Below are 24,117 nucleotides of genomic sequence, written 5' to 3' on the forward strand. Positions count from 1 at the left end.
TTTTAAATCCATATCATCTCTTCTGGTCATCTGTTTAATAGTACTACAAATTTAGACTAGGGATGTAGAGGGAAGCAATCCTTTTGTGATGAACTACCTTTTTCTAAAAGAATATCAAGAGCTAAATCTGAGTACAATATGAGCATTATAATAACCATGCGAGTGATCACTCTACGAAGATTTGTTATTTTCTCTGATGGAAAGTTTCCTTGATGTTTCCAGTCAAGAGCATGGTAGGAAAGTGCATATTTTTACAGTGTAGAAAAACTGAGTAAGGGCAAACAATCTGCGAGAAAGCAGCTTATATAATGAACATACATAGAACTTTTAATTGGGGCAAGGCGAAAATGAAGACATTTGTAATTGAGAGAACCAAGTGTTAGCATGCCCTATAATGATCGACATGATATAACAGATAGTGTAGTATCACATACTACAGCACTTGCAAAATCTATGATTGGGACATAGAGCAAATATTTCTCTAGAGGAATGAGCAAGACAAGATTTTGTTTCTGTTGCGACAATAAGACATTGATTTATGTGATTTTTAGTGTTACAATGACATTAGTCTTCGAGAAAAGGCAGAAACTAAAGGGAAGCAATGTTATATTTGGCTGAAAGAAAACAGTCTTACAGATAATAGAAGAGGTTGCTGCAATATCAAGAAAACAATCAATCAAGTGCATTAGTTGATTGATAAAATCAATACAGTTAAAGGCATATATGAAAAAAACATAGACATATAGAATTAGGAGACAATTATGCTTAAGTTTTCATCCGCTTGGTGCCACCAAAACAAGAGTCGCTTTGAATAATATAGACAAACTGCTCAGCTTGAAATTCAAGACTCAACCATCTATTCATCAAAAGATTGAAAAATATATAACAAATCGTGTCAGGAATATATTTTGGAAAAATGAACAAGAAATAAATATGTTTCGTGTATTATTTATTTCTGCTAACTTGGTCAAAATTGTCACATATCAGAAGTTAGGACCATCATACTCACTGTTAAGAACTTTACAACGTATCAGAATCCGGGAATGTGCTGCACTCATAAGCTGATGAAAGGATAAACAGAAGTGTTTCATGCATTCCAAGCATTCATGGGCGACTGTGTTATCTACATTGTGGGAGCATAGAATCAGCTGTTCGTACTCCTTTTGGATTCTGATCATAAAAGTCTTGTATTGTATGAACCACAATAGGAACATTTGTGATAGAGCCAGTGGAAGGAAGCTGTTCCTCTCTTTTCACAATCATTGCATAGTATAGCCTGTTATTAACCTTAGTGTCAGAAGGGATTGATATGCCTAACCCAATTAGAGCAAGTCCATTCATGAAAATCAATAAATAGAAAAGTGAACCTGAGTTTGGCCAGAATACTCCTCAGGAATTTTCTCTTCAGACAGCAACACGTCTAACATCTCAAAGTACACCTGAAATTAAGCACCAAGTAAGCTACACATTTGATAAAATGTAAGACTGTAGCAGTTTTAGGAAAAAGGGTAAAAGATGTTTCTACACTAAAAAGTTTTCTGACCTGCATGTCCCCAAGTGATTTGCTACATATTGGGCAGGTGTAATGAGTACAAGTGTAGTCCTAAAAGAAGTAGTAAGAAAAAATTGAGAAGAATTAGCAGAACAGTATGGAAGTTCACTCTAAATTTATTAAATCAAGAAACAAAGTATGAGCTTAATACCTGAAAGCATGCAGAGTGCATCAGATGGCCACAAGGAAGAGCTTTGACAGGATTGGTCGAAGTGAAAATGTATTCGTGGCAGATCGGACAGTTTTCCTCCAGGCATTTCTCTCTGCATATGTGAACAGACAGAGACTTTGACATGCAAGCATTGCAATTCATGCAATGGAAGTAATCATCGCCTAATCCTTTTCCCAACCGGCACAGATTGCAGAAAGGGCAGTGGTAGATTTGCCTGTTCAAAATCTGTTGTTTTAGAACAAAAAAATGTAGTACAACGCACATAATATTTTTTGGGAGGTTTGAGGGGGGTGCATAATGCAATTCTATCAAGTTGTACTTAGTTGTCTTGTATCCTCAATTATACTTAGAGCTCCTAAAATGTGAACCTGGTGCAGGCTCCATAAATTTTGCTTATTTGAATAAAAGGCTATGTAGCAATATATAACCCACGAATGGACTTCTGAATCGCTTTTGTTAAAAGTTGCCAACCAGAAAGAGAGGAAATTTTCGCTGTGGCTAGTGCAGACATAAGCATATAAATGATGAAATAAGCTTACAGCAACCATTTAACTTTTTCCTCTTCTTCACCTAAACGAATTTTCCAAGGCCTCATTTGCTAACCAGATTTTGACATATTATTGGCAATAAATTTTATAGTTCGCCCGGAAAAGGACTCCATTTATGTTTTTTTTTTCTTCTTCTCAAACATGAAAGATTCTTCAGCCAATAATGCTTCATAGCATAAGAAGTCCATCACGCTAGTTAATAGTAGCTAAAACCAATTAGAAATCCATCACTTTAAACTACCAATTGATTACCTATTTATGCATTTTTTCATGTCCACCTTCTCCTTTTCTTTTTTCAAGGCTATATATGGTGCTAACAAGATCAATGAGAAAATGTTAACCTGATTTTCTCACCTTTCATCATCGAACAATTTGCAGATTTTGCAATAGTATCTACCCATGGAGAAGCTACCGCAGGAGGGAGTTGAGCAACTAGGACCGATGGGTTGTATTTTCAAGCACTTCATACACATCATCTGGGTGATAGTTTTTCTGCAAGCATGTCATAACCAGAATTTGGATATCTCAAAAGTAGAAATAAAGAAAAATCTGAACTTAGAGATAGTAATGGAGACTCAGTGCATGGCACTCACCTTTCCAGACTATGATCAGTAGTAGTATCATCATGACACCGTATGCATGTAAAGAACTTCTTGCAGCATGGAGCAAGAAGCTTGCAATTCCTCTTGTAATGGTTGCAACCAAAAATGGATTCCTCTTGATCGCGATAAGAGGGATACTGACCAGGGAATTTCTCCATATCGTTCGCAGCAGCAGCCTCAGAATTAGATATCTTTTGCGCCACAATCCATTGACTGAAAGAAAGCAATTAGCTCTAGTCAAACACCATAAAAAAATGCAGATGAATGAATTTAGAAATTCTTGATAAGAACAAATATCATTGTTTTTGCATTTGAAGTGTTCATTCACTAAGAGTAAACCCATTGTAAGTTGAACACATTCACAAATTCCAGGAAAAAGAATTTCACTTTTATTTGCAATATCTCAATATTTGACAGGAAACCTAAGTTTTCTAAATGTTTAATTGGTTCGTTATCCTTGTAGATTTATCCATTGTATCTTGTCCTTACTTTCTAAGGCACCCGTTTCGAAGTGAAGAGAAACAACTTTGGACATTTAAAAGGTAATATGACAACTATATTTGCTGAACTTCTAGAAAAAAACTCAAACTGAAAACTGGAAATTCTAGTAATTAGGTGTTGGATTAATTCAGTTTTTCAAAATACCAATGATTGTTTAGGTGTTATGCAATAATAGTCCATGTACTTGCCTCATTAGCAAGCTCTGCATGAGGTGTGATTTCTTTTCAGAATCCAAAGAGGAGTCGCAGGATATTTTTCTTATTACAGAAACCAGATCCTCTTGACTCATTAGATGGTGCTCCTGTTTCCTCGATTTCTCACATAGTTCTATACCCTGGCAAATTGTCTCTTTCTGAGCATCAGGGTCAACTGCCTCAGTGTATTTCTTCTTGTCAACCTCAGTAGACAATCGTGCTGTATCTTCAGATAGATCAACGTTTTGTTTTCCCTTGGCACTGTGTGTTTTATCTGAAGTAAAAGATCCATGCTGACAAATACTGCAATTAACATATTCTGCTGATGAAAAGTCTGTTCTTTTCTCATTCCAGATTCCTTGTTTAACACCATTTCTTGACAAATATGTAGAGACAACTTCCAGAGGATCAATAGACAATAAAGGAGAAACCTTCGGTTCCTTTTCTACATTTACACTCTCATCTCTCTTTATAGGTTCCCACCATTCTCCCAGCCACTCGAAAAACTTTGTATGTCTTGTAACTTTGCGCCACAAGGACATCATGCCATGCTGTTCATCTGGCGTTAGAGATGCCATCAACCACGGAATCATTTCTTGTAGAAACTCTGCTTTTGTTCGTCCAAGCATGTTTCCGACAATCTTTTCTTGTTCCTCAATGGAAAAATATTCTCTGAATAGTGGCAAGAGTTCAATTTCTTCGTGGTTGATGTGGTCAGTTAATGTTCTTTGCATAGATATGCATGCATTGTGGAGCTTTAAGCAAAGCCTTTTATACTTAAGCTTCTCACCATCAATTATGTCATCACCTCGCAAACTGGTGAGCTTACTTAAGATAACAGAAATCTTGTCGAAATGCTCTACCTCCATATGATGGTCAAGGGTGTAAGAATGGCTAACGTTTTGGAGATTTACCCTTGATTCCAGAGCAGGAAAGGCAACTGCATCCTCAGAATTACTATGAAGCTTCAATAGAAATTGTAGAAGATGGAAGTGTCTTTGAAATTCAGCAAGAATTCCAACATCTTCAGCTAGCTTAACTGAGAGGGAGACAACATACTGTATATCGTTTTTCAAGCCTTTGTGAAAGAAAAGAACAAAGTCTATTGGTACAAATTCATGATATGAGAAGTTTAAGTGACTGCTTGATCTGGAAGAAGTTCCAGGAAGAAAGGACAAGTTTTTCTGTGAGTCAGAGAAAAATATATGCGTATTGATCCCGTTAGAATAAGATGTATCAAGCTTCTCAATGATGCCAAGGGGAGGAGGGTGATAAGATACAGTGTTGTTTGATGTCATGACTGAAGCTGGTTGCAATAGCAGATTATTAGATCTATCAAATGGTTGCATGTTCAATTGTGATGAACAACTTCCACCACTATTAAATGACTTCTCCAGCAAGGAGCTTCTGCTACTGAACATTTCTTCCAAATCTTTTCTGAACTTTTCAAGAGAAATCTTGCCAGAATAGCCCGTCCGGACCCACTCATGCAAGAGAGAAGCAAAGGACCTGTTAACAGCAGGAGATCCCAGCAAGACATTACTTAGAATCAGTTTTGACTCATCCTCGGATAAATGAGCCGAGAACCACATAATCATGCACTTTAGCAGCCCAAGTGGCAACATCTGCAGGCTTCTGTACAATAACCAGAGCTGCAATTCATGGCTGCAGTTCTCTCTAATCACCATAAAAACCTGTAAGTAACCAGGGAACAAAGAAGAAGTCAGGATAACATCAAATTTCCAACTAGTGTGTAATACTTCGGGAAATAGCACTGCTGGGAAAATGTTGTGTAAGATAATAATGAAGCTTTTTACAAGAGTCCTTTTATAAACATTGAGTTGAGTTGTCCATAAAATTTTGAAAATATACCTCTGTTTCTAGAAAATGAAGCTTTTTGCTGATCCTCCCAACAAATGATTCTACTTCCTGGCAAAGCATTTCTATGAGAACATTTAACTGTATCCCACCTTGTAGCTTGCAGTATAATAATCTCTGTAGTTCTTCCATTTGACTTCCTTCAATAAATTGTTCATGAAAAGCTGATGGTTCACTCTTGATGAGTTCATCTAACAAGGGGTAGAATATTTGATCCAGTGCTATGCTGTAAATTAATGTAACTGTTAGGGAAAAAAATGCAGATATAAAGTTGGGCTACACCTATCAAAATTCAGAATGATAAACCAGCATTCAACAACAACTGTTACAGCATTCGTCACCTGAATTGAGACTTTTAGTTCACCTGAATTAAGACTTTTAGTGATGTTGGACATTCTATCTCACGAAAGATCGTCATCTAGTTGCTTAGAATTAGCTAAGATTGCTATTTAAAAAGCTCACTGAGCCTTATACAAGCGATTTGAGTCACAACTACAAGAATTTAGCAACAAAAGTTACTCTATGAGCAAGCTCTAACCTGTAGAAGTTGAGAACATCTGTGAAAAACTTCAACTGAGCTACCAATGACATTAAGGTTGATAAACAAAATGAGCTTCTTAATTGATGTAGTTCCTCCAGAATTTCTTTCAAATCTCTTCTGACTGCAGCATGCCAAAGATGGAAACCATCAATTGGATTCTGCTCTGTCAGTAGCTTCATTTCACTGGACTGAATCACCATCATTTCCAGCTTTAAGATGTGCTTCATGTTGGCTGTTCCATAATGAGATTTAGCTCCTTTTCTATCAAGCCATGAGATGATCACCTTCAAAATGAAAATCAACATGTTAGATTAGGCACTTTAAACTATTTACTGTGTAGTTGGAAATTCAGGTTGCAATGTACCTCTTGGATCAGTGTCTCTTCGGGTAAAACGACATGAATGAAATTCAGAAAGTCTGTCTTTCCAACTGAAGAAAGAGTAGTTGTCACCCAAGGCAGAAAATCCTCCAGTAACAACAGGGGAACACTACATAGGTACTGCCAGACAAGCCTAGCCTGTTCTTTGGACGAGAACTGCTTTATTAGCGAAGGGAAGACCTGCATTCACATATTACATGCCAGAGTATTCAGGAAAAGAGACCAAAAGGAAGGGGAAAAAACAGAATCTTTTGTTAAGAACTAACATGTCATATTTGAGGCACTCGAACTGTTTTAATTTTAGACAATCAGTAAAACTGAGATTACCTCAGATTTTCACTGATTAAGGGGAGATATGTTAAGTGGTTTTTCTTTTTCTACTTTAATTTTCAAGTGGTGGTTAGTGTAATATACCCCAATATTTATTGACAAAAGAACTCTAAGCTAATGCTGTAGATAAGTAGATGGAGCTGTGTTATCAGACTTGGGTTAACCATATAAGTAGATCAGTCCGTAATGCTCTCACCCTCCAATTACATGATGGAGCAAAAAAGTGAAATATTCCAACTCACTTAATGAGAGAAGGAAATTGTTAGAGAAAATCTAAGTTGAAGGTTAAGTACCATAACTTTCCATAAAGAAAAAGGTCAAAACATATGAACGGAAAGAACTAGAAAAGTGTTTATAAGGAGAACAGAATCAGATTATCAGAGCTCTAGTTCCTTAATATAGTTTCCAGTGGTCTTTACATGGCATGTAGAAACCCCTTGGTGAAAATCCTAATAACATTGTAATGTGCTGTATGCTAAAAATAGAGCTAAGTGTCCTCAATATAATTAGAAGAAATATGTCATGTCAACTCTGTAAATCTCTCCTTTTCCATTGGCAAGGCATAAATCATAGTAATTCCTTTTGTTCAAACAAGTGTTGATGAATTTATAAACCAATAAAGGCTTTAAGAGCGAAAAATGAAATACTATTCAAACTAATAGATAGTGAAATTTTCGTGAATACCTGCTCCTCTTCTTTCATCATATGCTGAGAGATAATAGTCTCAATGGTACCTATGTAACACGTAAGTTCGTTGAACAGGTTGGCAAAATCCTCATTTTCCTCTCGTAAACGATCAAAGCATTCAAAGATGGAACAGAACAGATCATCTATACTTTTATGCTCCAAAGAATATGTAAAGACCACATTCTTCACTTGTGCATCAAGTGCAAGAAAGACGACCTGTCAAGATTAACATTCCGACCTCAGAAAAGTTGGAGGCAGATGCAGCCTCTCTGCAATGAGTTCAACTACATCCATTACTTTTTTTCCACAGAACATAAATATTTATGTGAAAAAACACTAAAATTTTAACAAGTATTAAATCTGAACCTGTAGTGTCACAAGTATAATCTTTATTGTCTAAGAACATTAAACGTTGAATTTAACAAGTTTAAAACATAAATCTGCCTAGCTCTGAGAAGAGTAGATGTAATTTGAAGGTGGAAACTGAAAATGAACACAATTATGTTGATATGTCATATTGTCCTATGTATCGTTATAGATAAAAAGTGCAGCCTAATATGAAGATGCTAATATGTAGAAGACTGAAATAGAAATAACAGGGAAGGTTCAGGGGAAGATGCACCGCAGAACCACAGTTGAACCCAATACTTTCGACGCGGAACATAAATTTATGGGTAAAAAATCACTAAAATTGCAATAAATAGTAGATATAAACCCATAACTTTAAATATTGAACCCATAGAACTAAAATACTAGATCCGCCTCTGGGCAGGTTTTGAATAATTAATGAGTCCATGCACTAAATTAATGTGTTTTGTGTTGTAGTTTGGGACCTTTTGAATTGTTCCCTTAGCATCCTAAAGTCAACTCTTTTCCTTGCAGGTTCCTCATGATGATGAATTCCAGCAATGAGTTAATCAGTATTTTTGTCACAATTAACAAAAAAACACCAATCAGTATAAATCTTGGTTATATATTGAGAATCTACAAGACCACAACCTTATTAACCATGATATGAAAGTGAAGTTCAATTCGACATGTTTGTTTTCTCTTATTTTCCTTTCTTGGAACCTCATTCAAGGATAGATACAAATAAATCAATAACATTCATAGGAAAATACAGGATTTAAAGTTTATGCATTCCTACATCGGGTCAAGTTACTATACAATAAAAACTAGGTTCACCGTCGAATATCTATAGATATTTAACAGATTTCTTATAGCATATATACAGTCGTGTCCACGTATTAATACATTTATGAAACAACCATTTTACCTCATCTTCAGCAGCGCAATGGTATTTATATACAATTTTCAAGAAATCTAACCGGCGGCTAAGATCGTCAACTAATTCAACGCCTTGTGAGGCAGTATCCAATGCGTCCACAGCTACACGATGGATGTCGGCAAGCTCAAGTGTAATAGCCTTATGAGAAATAACGAAAAAAAGAATAGGTGCTTCAACCAGTTTCACACCAGCTAAAGAAGACGGCAAGTCCACTTCGTTTTCGGGTTCTCCGCCGCCCATTTGCAGCTGACGAAGCGCCACCACTGCCACCTACCATCAATGGGAAAAAAGACCAAAGGGGAAGCTTCAACATTGAAGTTCAATGGGCATATAATGGCAAGCTTGGCCTCTTCTCTGAATTAAGCTAAGGCCTCTTTGGTGCCTCTTTCAGTTAAATCCTTTTTTTAAATGAATTAGTTATTTTTATATTGATCTATGTTTTGATTTGATGTGAAGCTGCCACGCTGGCTGATTGAGACATGGAACCTAACTGCCATTGGCGCCTTGTCTTGTTCCCTTGACATTGATTGATTTTGTCTTCGAGCCACATGTCAGGACGCTTTCACCAATCATTTTCTGCCACGGCATTGTATTTGGTATGACAATGTGTAAATACTACTCGCACGAACACTATACCAAAAAGAATGATTGATTTCTGTCGTGGGCTTAAAGAAGCCATAATTGGTTTCTAAGGTACTCTAATGATGAATTGTTTTGTTTTTGTTAACGGTAATTTTCACAGTTATAATTTATTTTAAAATTTCTCATTATACTATTGTATATGGTCGAAATCGAACTCGTGGTGCATCCTAGCCTCCGACATGATGAGCCAGGATCGAGACATGATAATAAAGGGCTGAAGATCGACCCCGAGTCCCACCGGGCTAGAATCCGGGAGCAGAATGCTGTCTTCGAGAATATCGAGACCGTGATCCCGGAATCGATCGTAGCCTCGAACGAGCTTGAAGAAATATTGTTAACAGAGCCAACAGAAGACCAAAATATCTGTGACCAGTCGGATATTACAGCGGAAATCATGGCACGTATCGATAAGGAACTGTCATTCAATAAATCGTGAGATTTCTTACCTTTTATAGAAATGTACCTAAAATAAGACTCATCTACTATATAAAGCGGGTCTGATAACTCATAAAGCACATTGTAACACGTATTCCAAGGCAATATATCATTATTTTTTCTGTTATTAGTTCTTCCGCTTTCGTTCGTCAGTGCTTGTTGTTACGAGCCCAAATCGAGTGCAGATATTTCACTAAGGCTTAAATCGTCTTCCTCGTGTGGTTTGAGCTTACTTCATCCTTATTTATTTAATTTATTCTTATTTACTGCTTTGTGTCAAATAAATCCGCGTATCCTTAAAACCACTTATAAATTTAATTATTATCCGATTATGAGGGTAAACAGTTTGGCGCCCACCGTGGGGCTAAGGATAATAGTGGTTATTTGATACAAATTTTCATAACACACACTACTTTACACTTATTCTTTGAAGTGTCTTTAATTTCAGGTTAAAGCTCAAAATGTCAAACTCTCAGTCAACACCCTTACATGTTGACAATGAGTCCGGTTATCATGGTGAAAATAACAACATAATGCCCAGTGACGAGGTACAACCCGTTGATCCCATCGGAATTTTGGTCGCGGACCCGATTAACACCCGGTGAAAATAACTCGCATGTGGCCATCAACACAAATATGCCTAGGGGTGGGCATCAGTCGGTTAGTATGAAAGTACGATTCGGTTTATCGGTTTTCGGTTTTGTAATATTAATAAGCAAACCAAACCAAACCAAAGTATTTACAGTTCGATGCGATTTTTTCTAGGTTCGGTTCGGTTATTTCCGATTTAGTTTTTCGGTTATTAACGGTGCAAGTTAAATATAGCCAAATTAATTTGTAAGAAGTGATATATGCTACTGCTTTAGTTTGTTGCCTCTGGCGCTGCCAATTTGAAAGTTAACACTTTGTGTAATTAACGTTAACCAGCTGATTCTGAAGAAGATGGTTGAAAGTGCAAAGGAAAGTATAAGGCGAAAAGCTAGCAACTCCGAAATCTATGTCAACATGCAAACTGTGCTCATAGAAATAGACAGTTCTCCTGTTGTAAGTCTATTTTATCCAATTCTTGACCGTTGATTCACTTTTCAAGTACTACCGAGACTCTTGACACATCTTGTGATTGCATGCTCTTTATGGAGAATCAATCTTTGTTTTGCCAAATGCAGACTACTGTAGTTAAAGAGTTGGAATACTTGAAGGAGGCAGTAATGAAACATGAACTAAATGAATATGAAAATGGATTTGCAAAACAATAAGAAGAAAGGAGGTGTGGAGGACTGGAGGCGACGGGCGACGGAAGAGGAAGAAGGCGTCACAGCAGGCGATCAGGCGCAGCAGCAGCAGGCGACGAGAGGAAGAAGGAAAGTCTGGTCTCAACTCTCAAGAACCCTAATTAGAATTTAGAACTAAGACAAATAGATAATTTTTATTTTCTAATTTCTAAGGTAGACTGAAAGTAACGTAAGAGTACTAGACTGTAGGGTTAGGGAATTGGGTAAATTGGGATTTAGATTTGTGGATTGGTATTGGATAAATTGGGCTAAAAGGGAGGTGAGTGAACCCATATGTTCAAACCCAATAATTAATATCCTATGAGTATATTTCTGATTTTCTCAACTCATCTCTCATAACTTCGATTTTTCGGTTTAACCAAAAACCGAAATACCAAAATCGTAAACTGCACCGAATACCGAAATTTAATAATTTAAAAATCGCACACCGACCGAATAACCGAAACTCAAAAACCAAAATTTACGGTTCGATCAATTTTTTTGGTTCGGTCGGTATTATGTCCACCCCTAAATCTGCCTACCGACCCCGAGAATAGCGTCCGTGGTGGAGCCCGATCGACAGCCAAAAATACACAAAATATTGGAGGAGACATGATCAATTTACGGGTGATCTTCGAAATATTGTAGGCTCAACATGTGGCGATAGCCCAGTTACATAACCAAAGCCGCGCGCCGAGCAGAATTGAACGCGATCCGTCCCAGGAAATCGCCCGCAGGGATGAACCGGTCGTAGAGAGGTCGAGTGAAAATAATTCGGGGACTAACCCCAAGATCATAAAGATGCTCGAAGATTTGACAAAATGGGTAGAATCAGGGGAGAAGAAAATCGAAGCTAATGATAAAAGATGGAGACCTACAATTCCAGGGTCGACCAAATCCCAAGGGCACTGCCGATATTGAAAGGCCTAGACTCCAAGAAGTTCGTTCAAAAACCTTTCCATCTGAGCGCGGCTCCAAAACCGATCCCTAAGAAGTTCTGCATTCCAAGATTCCTAAGTACAACAGAACGACCAACCCAAATGAGCATGTGACCTCCTACACATGTGCCATCAAAGGGAACGACTTGGAGGATGACGAGATCGAGTTTGTCTTATTGAAAACGTTCGGGGAGACCCTGTCAAAGGAAGCTATGATATGGTATCACAACTTACCTCCTAATTCTATTGACTCGTTTGCTATGCTTGCAGATTCCTTCATAAAAGCACACGTCGGGGCTATTAAGGTCGAGACCAGGAAGTCAGACCTTTTCAAAGTAAAATAGAAGGATAATGAGATGCTCAAAGAATTCGTGTCCCGGTTTCAAATGGAACGGATGGACCTTCCACCGGTCATTGATGATTGGGCCGTTCAGGCTTTCACCCAAGGACTCAACATTCGGAGCTCGTTGGCTTCACAACAGTTGAAACAAAACTTAGTAGAATATCCGACTGTGACTTGGGCCGATGTCTATAACCGGTATCAATCAAAAATCAGGGTCGGAGATGATCAGCTTGGGACCCCTTCCGGGTCCGTGTATCCCATCAGAACCATCGACAGAGTCAAGAGAGACATCGATCGTGAACCGAGATCAAACAGGGATCGATATCAACCATACAATGAAGACCGTAGAAGAAGTGGGTCCAGACAGAACTCTATGAGAAATTAAAGGAGAAATGACTGAGGTCAGAGCAACCCAGGACTAATGAGCAAAAATAGCTTCGACAGGCCCGTCAAACCTAAAGAAGCGCCAAGATTATCAGAGTCCAACTTCAACGTCGCCGCCGCCGCTATCGTATCTACCATCGGACGCATCAAAGATACCAAATGTCCTAGGCCTTTACAGTCGGATCCACCCTAAAGGGATCCCAACCTAATGTGCAAATATCATTGCACTCATGGCCACAGAATAGAAGACTGTCGATAATTAAGAGAAGGGGTGGCCCGATTGTTCAACAACGGACATCTCCGAGAGTTCCTGAGTGATCGGGCCAAGAACCACTTCAGGAACAGGGATTCTAATAAGCAGACCGAGAAGGAGGAACCTCAACACGTCATTAACATGATCATCGGTGGGGTCGACCTTCCCCAGGGGCCGATGTTGAAGCACACCAAAGTATCCATCATAAGGAAAAACAGACTCGGGATTACGTATCGGAAGGAACCTTGTCCTTCAACGACGAAGACGCTGAGGGGATCGTGCAGCCCCACAATGATGCACTGGTAATATCGGTACTCATAAATAAATCTCAAATTAAGCGTGTGTTAATTGATCCAGGTAGCTCGGCCAACATCATCAGATCGAGGGTCGTGGAACAACTCGGCCTACAAGATCAGATCGTACCTGCAGTCCGAGTCCTGAACGGGTTCAACATGGCATGCGAGACCACTAAAGGGGAGATAACATTACCGGTGAACGTCGTCAGGACCGTATAGGAAGCCAAGTTCTATGTAATTGAAGGGGATATGAGATACAACACTTTGTTCGGGAGGCCATGGATTCACAACATGAGAGCAATACCCTCAACACTACACCAGGTGCTGAAATTCCCAACACCCGGAGGAATCAAAACAATTTATGGGGAACAACTGGCCTCTAAGGAGATGTTCGCGGTCGATGAGGTGATCCCGACATCCACATTCTTGATATCAGAGGATCTGAATTGGATGGTCAAAGACGGGGCCAAATAGCAATCACCGATACCAGCCTCGACAAAATCGGAGGAACGAGGGGTAGATGAGGACGACAACTACAGAGTCCCCAAATCTTTCACGGCCCCCGACGATTCCGACGCTAAAAAATCAACGGTCGAGGAACTGGAGCAAGTCGTATTAATTAAACACTTTCCCGATCGAAAGATATACCTGGGCACAGGGTTAAACCCTGAGCTAAGGAAAAAACTCATTCAATTTCTTATAGCTAACGAAGATTGTTTCGCTTGGTCCCACCTTGATATGAAATGGATCCCGCTGGAAATAACTACTCACAAGCTTAGCCTAGACCCGAAGTTCCACCCGGTCAAGCAGAAGAGAAGACCTCATTCCGAGGTCAAACATGCTTTCATCAAGGACGAGGTATCTATACTCTTTAAAATAGGGTCCATTCGGGAGGTTAAATACCTGGATTAGTTAGCGAACGTAGTGGTAGTCCATAAAAAAGGAATAAATTAAGAATGTGTGTAGATTATAAGGATTTGAATAAGGCATATCCCAAGGACTCCTTCCCTTTGCCCAACATCGATCGCATGATCGATGCCACAGCCGGTCACGAGATTCTCAATTTTATCGATGCCTACTCCGGGTACAACCAAATACGGATGAACCCAGGCGATCAGGAAAAAACCTCCTTCATCACTAAGTACGACACTTACTGCTATAACGTGATTCCATTTGGATTAAAAAATGCAGGTGCCACTTAACAACGCCTAGTAAACCGGATGTTCGAGGAACAAATAGGAAAATCAATGGAGGTTTATATTGACGATATGTTGGTTAAGTCCGTGCGAGCAGAGGACCATTTGAAACATTTGCAGAAAACCTTCAGCATATTGAAGAAGTACAATATGAAGCTGAACCTGAAGAAATGTGCATTTGGAGTTGGATCCGATAAATTCCTCGGATTCATGGTATCCAACCAGGAAATCGAGATCAATCCCGACAAGATCAAATCCATCGAAGATATCACGGTTGTAGACAACATGAAAGTCATGCAAAGATTAACCGGACGCATAGCCACCCTGGGGAGATTCATCTCGAGGTCCTCTAACAAGAGCCACCAATTCTTCTCACTATTAAAGAAGAAGAATAACTTTTAATGGACACCGGAGTGCCAGCGGGCCTTGGAGGAATTCAAGCGATATCTATCGAGCCCACCTCTGCTTCATACTCCGAAGACGGATGAGCAACTATACATGTACTTAGCGGTATCGGAAGTAGCGGTAAGTAGAGTCCTGGTCCGGGAAGAAAAAGGTACGCAATTTTCAATTTACTATGTTAGCAGGACTTTAGGTGGGGCTGAAACTAGATATCCTCACCTGGAGAAATTGGCGCTCACTTTGCTAAGCGCCTCTAGAAAGATGAAACTGTACTTTTAATGTCACCCCATATGTGTTGTGACTACTTACGCATTGAAGAATATAATGCACAAGCCCGAGCTCTCGGGGCGGTTGGCCAAATGGGCCGTGGAAATCAGTGGGCACAATATTGAATATCGGCCCTGGACTGGCATTAAATCTCAAATTTTAGCAGACTTCGTGGCCGACTTTACGCGGCCCTGATACCCGAGGTCGAAAGAGAGTTATTGTTGAACTCGGGGACTTCTTCGGGGATCTGGACCCTCTTTACGGATGGCGCCTCAAACACAAAAGGGTCCGGACTTGGCATCGTATTGAAGTCACCGACAGGAAATGTAGTTAGACAATCTATTAGGACTGTAAAATTAACTACAACGAGGCCGAATATGAGGCCATGATTGTAGGTCTCGAACTAGCCAAAAGCTTGGGGGAGGAGGTAATTGAAGCTAAGTGTGACTCCTTCTCGGTGGTGAACCAAGTTAATGGGACGTTCGAGGTCAGAGAAGAACGAATGCAAAGGTTCCTGGATAAGTTGCAGGTAACATTACATCGATTCAAAGAGTGGACTCTACAACATGTACCTCGGGTTCAAAATAGTGAGGCCGATGCCCTTGCTAACCTGGGATCATCGGTCGAGGACGATGAGTTCAACTCGGTGGCGGTCATACAACTCATGAGATCAGTAGTAGAGTAAGGCCACGCTGAGATAAACTTAAAGAGCCCGGCTTGGGACTGGAGAAATAAAAATATATAGAATATCTGAAGACCGAAAAACTGCCCTCGAATCCAAAAGAATCAAGGGCCCTGCGTACGAAGGCATCCCGGTATAGCTTGTCCGAAGACGAAACCTTGTTCAGAAGAACATTCGATGGCCCCCTCACGATATTTCTAGGACCAGGAGATACCGAGTACGTTCTGAGGGAAATTCATGAAGGCACCTATGGAAATCATTCAAGTGCCGAATCATTAGTTCGAAAGATAATCAGAGCCGTCTACTACTAGATCAATATGGAAAAGGACGCGAAAGAGTTCGTACGAAAATGTGATGAATGTCAAAGACATGCTCCGATGATTCATCAACCCGGGGAGCTGCTGCATTCGGTTTTGTACCATGGCCATTCATGAAATGGGGGATGGACATCGTTGGCCCCTTTACATGGGCACCCGGTAAGGATCAATTTATATTATTTATGAATGACTATTTTTCTAAGTGGGTAGAAGCCCAGGCATATGAGAAGGTCAGGGAGAAATAAGTCATCGATTTCATTTGGGACCACATCATATGTCGGTTCGGAATGCCGGCCGAGATCGTGTGTGACAGCGGAAATCAATTCATCAGCAGTAAAGTAAGCAAGTTTCTCGAAGACCATAAGATCAAAAGGATCCTATCAACGCCCTACCACCCTAGTGGGAACGAACAAGCAGAATCGACCAACTAAACAATACTCCAAAACCCCAAAAAGAGGTTAACCGACGCCAAAGGAAAATGGAAGGAAATCCTGCCCGAAGTCCTATGGGCATACCGCACGAACTCGAAGTCCAGTACCTGGGCCACCCCCTTCTCACTGGTTTACGATGATGAAGCTCTAATACCGGTCAAAGTTAGAGAACCAAGTCTCAGGTTCCTATATGCAACCATGGAATCAAACGACGAGGCCATGAATACGAGCCTGCTGCTATTAGATGAAAGGCATGAAACCACCCTTGTCCGATTGGCCGCCCAAAAATAGCGGATCGAGAGGTATTACAATCGAAGGGACAACCTTCAACACTTCAATGTCAGGGACTTAGTGTTAAGAAAGGTCATACTAAGCACCCGGAGCCCGAACGAAGGGAAGCTGGGGCCGAACTGGGAAGGGCCATATCAAATTACTGAGATCGCCGGAAAAGGATCGTACAAACTCGCAGCAATGAATGGTGAACGACTACCGAACAACTGGAACATAACTCACTTGAAGCGATACTACTGCTAAGGTACGACCCCATTCATTCCTTTTACTTATTTCCATTTCGAACTAACACTAGCAGGCAACTGTCAAAGAACGATACAATTTTTAGGCCTGAAAGCAAGCGTTGCACTCTTTTCCCTTGAACCGGTTTTGTCCTAAATGGATTTTCCGGCAAGGTATTTAACGAGGCAACAGTAAATCGTGCTAACGTAGAATTGAAGGCCGTCTATGAACCGATGTTGAAGAACACAATAGCAATATTTGAGGCTTCTCTATGATCGGCCTCGAACACTGTGGGGCATCACCCTCAGACAATTTTAGCAAGGAAAGAAACTTTGTGACCGAATAGTCTATGTTCGATCGATAGAATTTACTGTAAGGGCCAAACGGTCGAATGAACCGTGCCCATATAGACTGCTCGAGCCCTGAAATAAAGCTTGTACACATGTGTAATCTTATATATTACGCACAAAAGTAAAAAGAAGTTTCTACCTTGCAGATAAATATCTTGTCCCTTAATAATATTTTCCTCTTAAAGAATTTCCCACTTTCGATCCCCTAAAGATATCGAGCCCAAGGGCCGCCTTTATCCGGGTTCAAAGGATTGCTCTCACTCGGGGACTGTCGTCCAAAGACAAACTCGGACGGCCCGGGCTATCAAAGCCCGGGGGCACAAGACCTATTCGGCAATGCCCGAACCTGAAAGGCTACGACCATCCCCACTCGGGGACTGTTATCTTAGGCAAGCCCGGATAACTCGGGGTAATAAGCCCACTGGGAAACATCCGAACTAAAAAGGCTACGGACATACTAAACAGCTCGGTGACGTCCGAGACCCGTAACAAAAAACAAGGTCTTCAAAATTTCTAAACTGGTTCTAAAGGCTACCCTCGGTAAACTATAATCTAAAAAATTATAAGTACTTTGGGGAAAAATTTCCGGTCATACCGAACCCCCACGATGCCTTAAACAAAATAATGTCGAAGACAAAGCCTGTTCGAACCTTCGAACATAACCTAACTATTTAATGCTAAGATATTGCGATCTTTGCAAACATAAAGAATAAAGTAAAGGAAAACAAACTCAGAAATTGTTGAAGGGAAAGAAGAAGCCTTGTATTATATATACATATAGTCGTTACAAAGGACAAACGGCCTTGACAAAAAGTACAAAAGTACAAAAACACAAAAAACAAAGGAAAATATACGAGACACTTAAACGGCCCGGTCTTCACCGGAGCCCGCCTCATTGCCAAGGACTTCGGATTCTCCTCCGCCCTCGGATTCGCTCGAACCCTCGGAGTCTTCTTCATCCTCGGGATATGCCAACCTCTTGGCCTCGACTTCGAGTCCCTTAGCACTCTCAATTTCAATCGATAAGTCGAAACCTCGAGCATGAATTTCCTCGAGGGCCTCCCTTAGGGATTGCCGCTTTGCGTGCTCGACGATATCCTTCATTCTATCCTGGGCTTCCTCAGTGTCTGCCTTATATTGGGCCACAATCTTATTGGTATCGGCTTTGACCACCACAACCACCGACTTGGCCTTTCGAGCTCATTGGCGAGAGTTTCTCGATCAGAGACGACCGAGCTTAGCTGAGACTGGAGCTCCTCAACCTTTTGGGCCCGTACCTCGGCCCTTTCTGTTAGACCTACGGATTCCGACCATTAGTCACCGAGTCTAGCTCATCATCACTAACTTCAAATATTTTTACCTGTTTGACCAGGTCGGAATGATCATTCCGGGCCACCTCCAGCTCAACTCGGAGGCTCTTAGCCTCCCCTTCATGCCGCTCGCTGAGAAGTTTGTAAGTTTCTCTCTTCTCAGTAAGACCTCGGCCTTAAGCTGGTTCAGCTTGTCCCGATATCTAAGAAAAGTTTCATGATAAAGGACCGAAGGCCTACAAACACAAAAAAAATGTTAGGGTTATCTATGAATTAGTCTAAGTACAAGTTAAAGTCATTGAGAAATATCTAAAATTACTCGGTTTAGCGCCTGTTGTGCTTCGTTGAACAGGTAGGGTGCATCTACCTCGTTCATCCTGGCTTAGCCTTCCTCAGTCACTAGACACCGAAGGTAACTGGCCACCCCTACGGTGGTGAAGAGGACTCGGGCATCCTCCGGAATGGAGATGACGATGGATCGCTTCCGGTCAGGATCCACGCTCAGAGCCGGGAATCGGTTGATCGATTTTGGGCTTGAGGAAGGCCCGTTTGTTCCCGAAGGTGGACTCTTCTTCGGCACCTCTAAGTCACCCAATTCGGTGACGTCCTCCGTGGCGGTAGAATCCACGCCATCAAAAAAGCCACGGAAGGTGTCATCCACCCTGTGGACCCCCTCGTTGGGACGTTCTTTCACCGTCCGAGCCTCGTTATACATGGACTCAGTGAACGAAGGCAACTCGGTGATGTCTATCACACCGTGCACTTCCTTCAGGGCATTGCCTATATCTCGGGAAGCCTCGGCCCCGGCCTCCTCGTCGGCCTCCTTAACCTGAGGTGGATCGGCCTCACCTCTTTCTAGTTTGGAGGCCCCTTGCCCTTCGAGTTGCGACGGCATGAGGGCCACTAGATCTAAGGCTTCACTTTTTTCTTTGGATTCATCTCTCAACCGATAGAGTGAATCCGAAGATGGTGCTCGAGCACTGGTGCTTTCTTTAGACTTGTGCACCAGCCTTCTTTTTGTTTTCTTCTTCTCCGAGCTCGGAGAACTCAGAGCCCTCTTTCTTTTCTTCTCTTCGGCCTGTCTCGAAGCAAGGGACTCGGTAGGTAAGACCTCGCTACCGGCTGGAGGCCTCAGTTTGACATCCTTGGATAAATCTACGAAAAGAAATAAAACAAGTGAGAACTTAATGACATAAGAGGAACCCAAAAATTACTTACTCAAGAAAGGAATCTCACCATGGGAACGGGCCTCCCAACGGCCCTTCGAAAGCTCGTGCCACGAGCGCTCGAAACAGGGCATTTATGATACGATGCCCTCGACCCACTCCTTGAGTCGAAGGACTATGTTTGGGACCCGAGCAACAACTGCACCACCACAAAGCACCGATAAGAAGGAAGGAAAAAGGCATAAGATCAAATTTTGAAAGAAAAATTATACTTACGTGATGTATTCCACTTCTCGAGAAATGGCATATGCTCAGCTGGGATTAAATTCGAAGTCCTCACTCGGACGAAACGGCCTTGCCAGCCTCGATCCCGGTCTTCATCAATACTCGAGAATAGGGCTTTGCTGGCCCGATGCACGAGCTTTATCAGTCCACCCCGGAAGATTCGAGGACTGTATAAGCGCACAAGGTGGTTGACAGTGAACGAGCATCCATCGATCTTGCTCTCAAAGAACCAGAGAAGGATCACGATCCTTTAGAGTAAAGGGTGAATTTGACCGAGGCATACCTCATATATTTTGCAGAAGTCGATGATGACCGGATCCAATGGGCCCAGTGTAAAGGGATAAGTGTAAACACTTAAGTATCCCTCTACGTGGGTGGTGATGGCTTCATTGGGGTCAGGAACCACCACGTGCTTGCCAACCCAATTGCAATCCTTTTTGACCGTGGGGAGAACATCCTCAGTGATCGAGCAGATGTACCTCGAGACCTCCTCGCACCGGCCTTGTACGGAGGATTTTCAACCTTAAAGTCAACATTGACCGGACACCCCCCGGAGATGAATATTTTCAGAAGAGGTTCCGGTACTTGTTCCTCGACGGCAGTACGCGAAGTGGTCTCCTTGGCCTCGACAGATGGCCGCGAGGAGGAATGGGTTTCTTTTTGAGGAACGATTTTTGACGTCTTCGCCATTTCTTTGAAAAATGGAGGTAAAATGAGGGAAAAGAGGAAGTTAAAGGAATGCATTTGATGGCTTGAGATGGAGACGAACAAGAATTCTTACAAAAGATCTCAAATAACCGGGGTATAAGTGCTAGAAAGTGTTGAAATTTCTAAGGTACGAGAGTAGAAGACTTGGATGTAAAGTTTGAATGAACAAAGGAAGAGGTATTTATAGTTTTCAGCGGCAGTTCGCATCTAGGAATGGCCGACCGGCGACTGACATAACCGTTAAGACTTGACTGACGAGACGTTTCGTTTGTTTTATCGTTTCTGTCATGGGGTATCGAAGTAAGAGTCAGAAGCTCATGTCGTTTCTCGTCGTCTACTCTCCGAAAAACGAGGGGACTATCTATATACGGTCGAAATCGAACTCGTGGTGCATCCTAGCCTCCAACATAGTGAGTTAGGCTCGAGACATGACAATAAAGGACTGAAGATCGACCCCGAGTCCCACCTGGCTAGAACCCGGGGGCAGAACGCCTGCCTTCGAGAATATCGAGATCGTGATCCCAGAATCGATCCTAGCCTCGAACGAGCTTGAAGAGCAGAGCCAACAGAAGACCAAAATATCCGTGACCGTATCGATAAGGAACCGTCATTCAGTAAATCATGAGATTTCTTACCTTTTATAGAATTGTACCTAAAATAGAACTCCTCTACTATATAAAGGGGGTTTGATAACTCATAAAGCACATTATAACACGCATTCCAAGGCAATATATTATTATTTTTTCTGTTATTAGTTCTTCCGCTTTCGTTCGTCAGTGCTTGTTGTTACGAGCCCAGATCGAGGGCAGATATTTCACAAAGGCTTAAATCGTCTTCCTCGTGTGGTTTGAGCTTACTTCATCCTTATTTATTTAATTTGTTTTTCTTTACTGCTTTGTGTCAAATAAATCCGCGTATCCTTAAAACCACTTACAAATTTAATCGCTGTCCGATTTTGAGGGTAAACAACTATAATTATACAAAAAAAAAATGACTTGCTTTATATCATAAGTTCAAATATTTTTTTTAAAATTTCGTGTTCCATAAAAAGCTATACGTAAAATGGGACGAAAGGCATATATTATGGAGTATTTATTAATATTGATAATAACATTTTGATGAAATTTGTTAGTGTTAATTAAGAATTTTATGACGTGCTTGTTAAAATAATAATATTGATGTTAAAAGTTGAGATAAATGATTTTTTTTCCAATAAGTAAAGTTCTAAATTTCATTTTTTTAAACTCTATTGTAACTATGTTGTTCTTGAGCCGAAAATTTATTAAAAATAGTATCTCTATCTTCACAAAGTATGGATAGAATTTGCGTACACACTATCCTTCCCTATCCTTCCCGGCTTGTTGTTGTTATTAGAAGTGAAGTTCTAAATTTTCCATAATCGAACACTAGAAAAGGACTTACGATTCACAAAACATTTTTGGTTGTTTCCTAATCCTCTGATTCTCTCTTGTGCGTTTTTGGGAATCAAATGGGAACGCTTGGCCTTGTCAAGTGTTACGTGCATGAAGCATGACACGTGGGTGTCCAGCTCAGCTTAGGCACGTGCGGACCACAGTATAGCTCGTGTCCGTCGGCCTTTGACCATTGATTACCGGTGGCTCTGCCATTGATAAAATTATATTGGCAGAAGCAAAATTTAATAAGCTTCAGCTATTGTTTAATATGATTTCAGGACGTCTCGATTATAATTGTTGCCTTATGGTATTTCTAATGAGACACAGAACCCTTTTTTTACTTCTTATAATTTCTTCGTTCCTCGATGTTGACTAAGTTCGATCTAAGTTGATTGCTTCTTAATTTAATAAAATGATGTAATTAATTAGCACCCACTCCTCTCCCTCGTTTCAGAAGCTTCTTTCGAATATCCTTCTCAAGCCTGTCTTCGTCCAAATATGAGCTCTTCGTTTAATTAGTTAAGATAGAAATTTTAATTAATGGATTTAACAGTTATTTTTTCCACTTTCATCACTCACTGACAGATTTTTAATAAAAATACAATTATCTCCACAATTTTTACCGTTGCACATCTTTTTTGGGGTCAACTTTTTCAGAACGCTTCCTTCCGAAAGGTGCCGGAAATGTTCGACTATAACTATTCAGAAGTATTAAGCCCAGTTTTTTTTTTTTTTTTTTTAAATTCAGGATCGTTAAGTTCATAAATTACATTAAAGTTGAAATATATGGTTGTATGAAAAAAATGTATTTATACCTGTCGTTTTTCTAAAAGTAAATCAAAGTAACAAAATCGAATCAATGTAATTTTAGTCGTTTACGTATTTTATTCCGGATAATTTAATCGTCATCTTAGTTATTACACGTTGAATCACGTATAAAATAATACTACATCATGATCCAAGGTTATATCCTGTTGCTTATACTAGAAACAATATGCACATTAAATGCTAAATAAAATAATATATCAATTTTATATTGAAATTATTTTCTTTATACTGATAATCAAACGACCCCGTACAGTCCGTCTAAACAGTTCCTAAGATTAGAAACTAGAAAGGAGACAGAGAGAATTTAAAATCTTGTTCAACTTTCTTAAATTAATGAAATATAAAGGAATAGGTTTTGTGAACATGTCAGCAGGATTGTCTCTAGTGTTGATCTTCTGAACAAAGACTTTTCTTTCAGCAATGATTTCTTGGATGAAATGATACTTTATATCAATGTGCTTCATCCTCTCATGATACATTTGATCTTTAGTCAAGTGAATGGCACTTTGACTATCACAGAAAATGGTAATACCACTTTGGTGTAAACTGAGTTCTGCAAATAGACCCTTCAACCATAAAGCTTCTTTGATCGCCTCGGTCACTGTCATATATTCTGCTTCGGTAGTAGATAAAGCTACTACATGTTGTAATGTAGCTTTCCAACTAATAGCGCAACCACCGATGCAAAATACATAGCCTGCTAGTGATCTTCTCTGATACCAATTTGTTAGGATCGGGAACCCGGGTAGTACGGAATTTAGCCAAACAACGGTATAATGACAATAACAAAGACAATGGAAGTTGATAATAACGGCAATTAAAGAATATAAAGAAGACACAAATTTAACGTGGTTCGGTCAAGGTGACCTACGTCCACAAGGGGAGAAGAGCAATTTCACTATACCAACAAGAGTACAAAAGAGAGTACAAAATTAGAGTAAATACTCTAATTAATCCCAAATACCCCAAGAGAATAACCTCACAAGATCACTCCAAAGAAAGGGTTCACACAA

At 40.4% G+C, this 24,117-nt stretch overlaps 1 protein-coding gene across 3 annotated transcripts; it reads right to left on the reverse strand.

Moving 5' to 3' along the window:
- Positions 1–654: 654 nt before the first annotated feature.
- Positions 655–9,066, reverse strand: LOC107803230 (zinc finger protein BRUTUS-like At1g74770). 3 transcript variants are annotated; one of them, XR_012708615.1, is made up of 13 exons: positions 8,661–9,066; positions 7,382–7,600; positions 6,353–6,547; positions 5,986–6,272; positions 5,442–5,673; positions 3,564–5,263; positions 2,866–3,087; positions 2,627–2,764; positions 1,704–1,938; positions 1,544–1,603; positions 1,368–1,439; positions 1,010–1,276; positions 655–856 (listed from the first exon to the last, which is right to left on the reverse strand). XR_012708615.1 is itself a non-coding variant. In XM_016626877.2 (12 exons), the coding sequence occupies exons 1-12, from the start codon at positions 8,910–8,912 to the stop codon at positions 1,175–1,177; spliced, it is 3,714 nt and encodes a 1,237-aa protein (XP_016482363.2). In that variant the 5' UTR covers positions 8,913–9,066; the 3' UTR covers positions 835–1,174. The 3 variants fall into 3 exon arrangements, 2 of the variants coding, with proteins under 2 accessions (XP_016482363.2, XP_016482364.2); XM_016626877.2 differs by having other exon boundaries at positions 835–1,276; XM_016626878.2 differs by having other exon boundaries at positions 835–1,276; positions 8,218–9,065.
- Positions 9,067–24,117: the final 15,051 nt, after the last annotated feature.

This window comes from Nicotiana tabacum, chromosome 4 (assembly GCF_000715075.1).
Source record: "Nicotiana tabacum cultivar K326 chromosome 4, ASM71507v2, whole genome shotgun sequence".
Taxonomy (NCBI): Eukaryota; Viridiplantae; Streptophyta; class Magnoliopsida; order Solanales; family Solanaceae; genus Nicotiana; species Nicotiana tabacum.